Source organism: Cucurbita moschata, unplaced genomic scaffold (assembly GCF_002738365.1).
Source record: "Cucurbita moschata cultivar Rifu unplaced genomic scaffold, Cmos_1.0 Cmo_Scf00006, whole genome shotgun sequence".
Classification (NCBI taxonomy): Eukaryota; Viridiplantae; Streptophyta; class Magnoliopsida; order Cucurbitales; family Cucurbitaceae; genus Cucurbita; species Cucurbita moschata.
In genome coordinates, this window is record NW_019268522.1 from 4,851,579 (window position 1) to 4,856,740 (window position 5,162).

The following is a 5,162-nucleotide window of genomic DNA, read 5'->3' on the forward strand; positions in this document are numbered from 1 at the left end:
TTTTTCATAACACGTGGTGATTTTTGGTTGGCTCTCACTCATCCAAAGTCAAATCTCTCTAATATTGTGTTAATTACTGAAATTTTAGCCATTAATTTAACAATGATTGACCATTAAGAAACAGATGGCAGCTTTTCCTCTTCTAAATTAATCTTTTTTTTAAAAAAAAATATTTCCATGCTTTTCTTTTATTATTATTATGATTTATTAATTATAATAATAATAATAATTTCAATGGGAATTAAAAGTCCCCATCCTCATCTCATAAACTCTCTCTCTCTTCCTCATTCTTAGATCTCTCTTTCTCTCTCTAAAATGAGAGACTTTGTGTCCTGTTTCTCTGAAAACGCCGTTAACATCTCCAATCCCTCCTGCTCCACCAAATCCAATGCCGCCGCCGCCGTTGTCTCTCCGCCCTCTACCTCCCCCTCGGTGCTAACAGCCGTCACCAGCCTCTACGCCGCCCAGAATCAGCTGATGATTTCAGTGTCGTGGACCAAACTTCACTCAACCCAGAGCCTTTCCATCAATTTCACCCAACCCCAACTACCCACCATAGCCTTCAAGCTCGACACCACCGCCCGGTTCTTCAAGAAGAACAAAGGCTCAAAATCCTACGACTTCCAATCCTCCAAAATAGAAATCTTTTATGATCTCTCCGCCGCCATTTACGACGGCGGTGGACCAGAACCCGTTTCGGGATTCTACGTTGTAATCACTTTGGATTCAGAAATCGGCCTTGTTTTAGGCGAAATCCCCATTTCTTCCAGGCCTTTTAACCTCAAATCCGCCATGGCCGCCGACCCAGAAGCTCGAAAATGGTCGTTGATCTCAAGAACAGAGCATTGCGCCGGAAATACTCTGTTTTTGACGAAGGCTAAGTTCAGCGAAAATGGGGTGGCGCATGAGATCTTGATTCGGTGCATTGGAGAAGAAGAAGGGGGGAAAAAACAACATCCGGGATTGTGGGTTTGGATCGACAAGAAGGCGGCGATAAGAGTGAAGAGATTGCAGTGGAATTTCAGGGGAAATCAGAGCATTTTTGTTGATGGGTTGTTGGTGGATATGTTGTGGGATGTTCATGATTGGTTGTTTGGGTCGGCCATGAATGGATTGGGAGTGTTCATGTTTCGAACCAGGAGTGGTTTGGAAAGTAGTAGGCTGTGGTTGGAAGAGGAGAAGAAGATCATCAATTCTCATGATGAGATTCAAAAGAATTTGGATTTTTCATTATTGATCTATGCAAGTAAGACTTCATGATTGTTCACTATCAAATTTTTTTTTTGATGAGAGATGAGTTTATCTCTCTAGATTTCTCACTCTAGTTTTTTTTGTTTGACCCGTGATATCTTCGAGATGATAATTTGTACTTCATCGGTGTATAAATACTTTGATCAATGGAACGATATTGGCCAAGCTCACCGCTAGCAACAGTTTGTCCTCTTTGGGCTTTTCCTTTTAGGTTTTTAAAATGAGTCTGCTAGGTAAAGATTTCCACACCTGGTGTTTTGTTCTCCTCCCTAACCAATGTGGGTATCACAATTCACTCCACTTCAGGCTCAGCGTCCTTACTGGCACACTGCCTCGTGTCTATCTCCTTCGAGGAAGAGCCTCCTCGCTAATACATCGTGGGACATCGCAATCCACTTCCCTACAGGGCCCAGCATCCTTATTGGCACACCGCCTCATGTCTACCTCCTTCGGGGAAGTGCCTCCTCGCTGGCACATCGTGGGATATCACAATCCACTCCCCTTCAGGGCCCAGTGTTCTTACTGACACACTGCCTCGTGTCTACCCCATTCGAAAAAGGGCCTCCTTGCTAGCACATCACACGGTGTCTAGCTCTGATACCAACTATAACATCCCAAATTCACCGATAACAGATATTGTCCTCTATGGGCTTTCTCTTTCAGGCTTCCCTCAAGGTTTTAAAAACTCGTCTGATAGGGAAATGTTTTCATACCTTATAGAGGGTGTTTTGTTCTCCTCCCCAACTAATGTGGGATATCACAGATGTGCATAGTGCAATATGTAGAACGTTCAGATTCACACCTGCTGTCTCAATTATGAATTTGGTACAAATAATTTAAATTTTTGTAAAAAAAAGGTAATTATTATTGCATTTTTGTATTAGTTAAAAAGAAAATAGACAATTTTGGGTACCTAATGAATAAGAAAGTATTGTCCTTATGAGGGCAGTTGAAGATGATGGTATAAAGCTTCAAAATCATTCAAAAAGCTTTTAAAAAAACAGAATAATAAAGAAAGAAGCCTAAGCCTTTTTATTTATTTATTTCTTTTTGAATTCTTTAATGGAAAAAAAGGGATTTATTTTTTTAAAAAATGATGATTTTTCTGAAAAAGAAAAATTGAGGTTTTTGAGAGAAATGAATCAATCTTTTGCTTGCTTTTACCATTTAAACCCTAAATAGAAGTGGAGAATATAATGAAAATGGGTCTACAAAATAACACTTTTTTTTTTTTTTGAAAAGTTTGAGGCAACTCGGGACCTTTGGTTTTTTACGGGCGTTATGGGTATAAATAAGTAACGTAACGTAACTTCTATTCTTTAAAAACCGAACTTGAATCAACAAAATTGACCAGCAAACAAAATTGAAATTCAACTTAGACGATTAAATTTTGATTTATTCAAATTATTCGACTTAATTCTAATCCAAAATGTATAAACAAATGAGGTCAATTAATTATCGGTTTCTTAAATAAAGAAATAACATCATTATCATTGTCCCTAATAGAGTTGACTTATTAATTTTTGAATATGGTAGCAAATTAATAGTATTGTTAAAATTATTCTTAAAATAGTCATTAATTTGTATTATCCAAAAAAAGACACATAATCCTCTAAGTAAAAGTTTTGTAAAATGTTAACTTCTTAATATACATTATGCATTTGTTTTACCTACTACATGTTCTAAATCTCCGCCAAAAAAATATAACGTTTTTCATAATATTACAAATTTTATTTATGAATTTTGATGTTTGTACATGTGAGATCGGACATGGATTAGAGAGGGGAACAAAGTATTTTTTATAAGGGTGAGGAAACCTCTCCTTAGCATACCCATTATAAAAATTTTGAGGGGAAATCCGAAATGAAAGCCCAAAGAGGATAATATATGCTAACGGTGGGCTTAGGCTGTTACAAATGGTATCAGAGCCAGACATCAAGTGATGTGTCAGCGAGGAAGCTGAGCCCCGAAGAGAGGTGGACACGAGGCGGTGTGCTAGCAAAGACGTTGTGCCCAAAGGGGGGTGGGGGATTGGGGGTTCCCACGTCGATTAAAGGAGGGAACAAGGCCAAGCGTCATACGAGTACCAACGAGGACACTGGGCCCCCAAAGGGGGGAGGGGTGAATTGTGAGATCTCACATTGGTTGGAGAGGGAAACAAAGCATTCTTTGTAAGGGTGTGGAAACCTCTCCCTAGTAGACGCATTTTAAGAGCCTTAAGAAAAGCCGGACAATGTGCCAACGAGGAGGCTAGCCTCGAAGAGGGGTTGACACGAGGCGGGGTACCAGCAAGGATGTTGTATCCAAAAGGGGTGGACTGGAGGGTCCCACATCGATTGAAGAAGAGAATGAGTACTAGTAAGAACGCTAGGCCTCTAAGGGGAGTGGATTGTGAGATCCCACATCGGTTGGAGAATGGAACAAAATATTGTTTACCAGGGTGTGGAAACCTCTCCCTAGCAGACCCATTTCAGGGAGAAGCTCTAAAGAGGACAATAGCCGTGGATTTGGGCAGTTAAAGTACCCGTTCGATCCCCTAAAAAGTAGTTGGTTGTGAAGGAAAGATAATGCATGGAATCCTGTTAAAGTAGGGCATACCATTGTATAATTTAAGTTTTTACACATAAAAATAAACACATGAAATGTGTGAAGATGCATAGCTCCTAAAACAAAATAATGAAAAGAAGTAGACCCCATTTAAAAGTCGCAAAAACCCATGGGGGTTTGGGCAAAGGCCATTCCAACACAAACACCAACATGGGAAGGACACTGAGATGAGGTAATCCAAAAGGGAAGAGGAAGTGTGGAAGGGGAAGTGGAGGGGCCATCACATCTTTGGCTCTTTTTGTTTGTTGTCTTTCATGTTAGGTATGAATTTAAAAGGCTATGTTTAGGGTTTAGGGAAAGCATTCACTTTTTTAATTTGATTCCATCTCCCATTTTCAAATTCACAACCTTTTGTTTTTCTTGAATGCTTTGTCGACCATAAAATAATGTTATTTCTTTGAAATGGGAGGAGAACGGTTAATTAATGTGAGATTGTTAGTACCTGATAACCAAAGAAGGTATACGAATGAACTAAGATTACGTCTCAATGAGAGCAATCTTAAGAATAAGATGATTAAGTAAAAATTAAAAATAAAATATTAGTACCCATACCAACAAAGTGTTTTTTTGTTGTGGCTCAATTATAAGAATTTCAAAGTTTGTTAGGAACAATTCTATGTTGGGTGACCTTAAAAATTATACGAGTGAGGACGAAGTATGTTGAAAAGACATGTGTTAGTATGTGGAATAGTCGTCTTAGACACGAGGAGTACATAACGTGACTATGTTGCAGAAAAATATGTGGCCATCAAGTATTGTGTAACGACCCTAAATCTCTACATACTCAGAGTCGCTACTAATGTCTCATGCTCATTATCTCTAATGTGGAAATATAACTCTTAAAAGAAAACATCATCTATAATATAAATGTCGAAGACATTTAAAACATCTTTTCCTTTGAAAAACATAGTCATGGTCTTACGTGTCTAAATACGAAATAATGAAATTTGGAGAAAATAAGACAAATACAAAATAATTTAAAATAATGAAATGCGAAACAACTTATTCTAACCTAAGACTAGGAATTTAAATATGAGTTTACCATATGTACGTGTCATAGTCTCTACTCGCGATGTCACCGTCGATTGTACAAGTGCATCTTGCCTTTACCTGAAAAATGATGTGGCACATGACCTGAGTATTTCGAAGAATACTCCGTAAGTTGCCCTAGTATAAGGGGCCATACAAATGCAAACACATACGATCATGATTTAGGGGCTATCTCTAACATTACAGGGGTGACCTCCAATCTTGAACAATTGGATGTGTAGTACTTCCCTACATACGACTTACACGTGCGAATG

The 5,162-nt window shown here is 38.6% G+C and overlaps 1 protein-coding gene across 1 annotated transcript; it reads left to right on the forward strand.

Moving 5' to 3' along the window:
- Window positions 1-315: 315 nt before the first annotated feature.
- Window positions 316-1,260, forward strand: LOC111444464. The gene has a single exon (XM_023082562.1). It carries the CDS (start codon window positions 316-318, stop codon window positions 1,258-1,260), a length of 945 nt encoding a protein of 314 aa, XP_022938330.1.
- The last annotated feature ends 3,902 nt before the right edge of the window (window positions 1,261-5,162 follow it).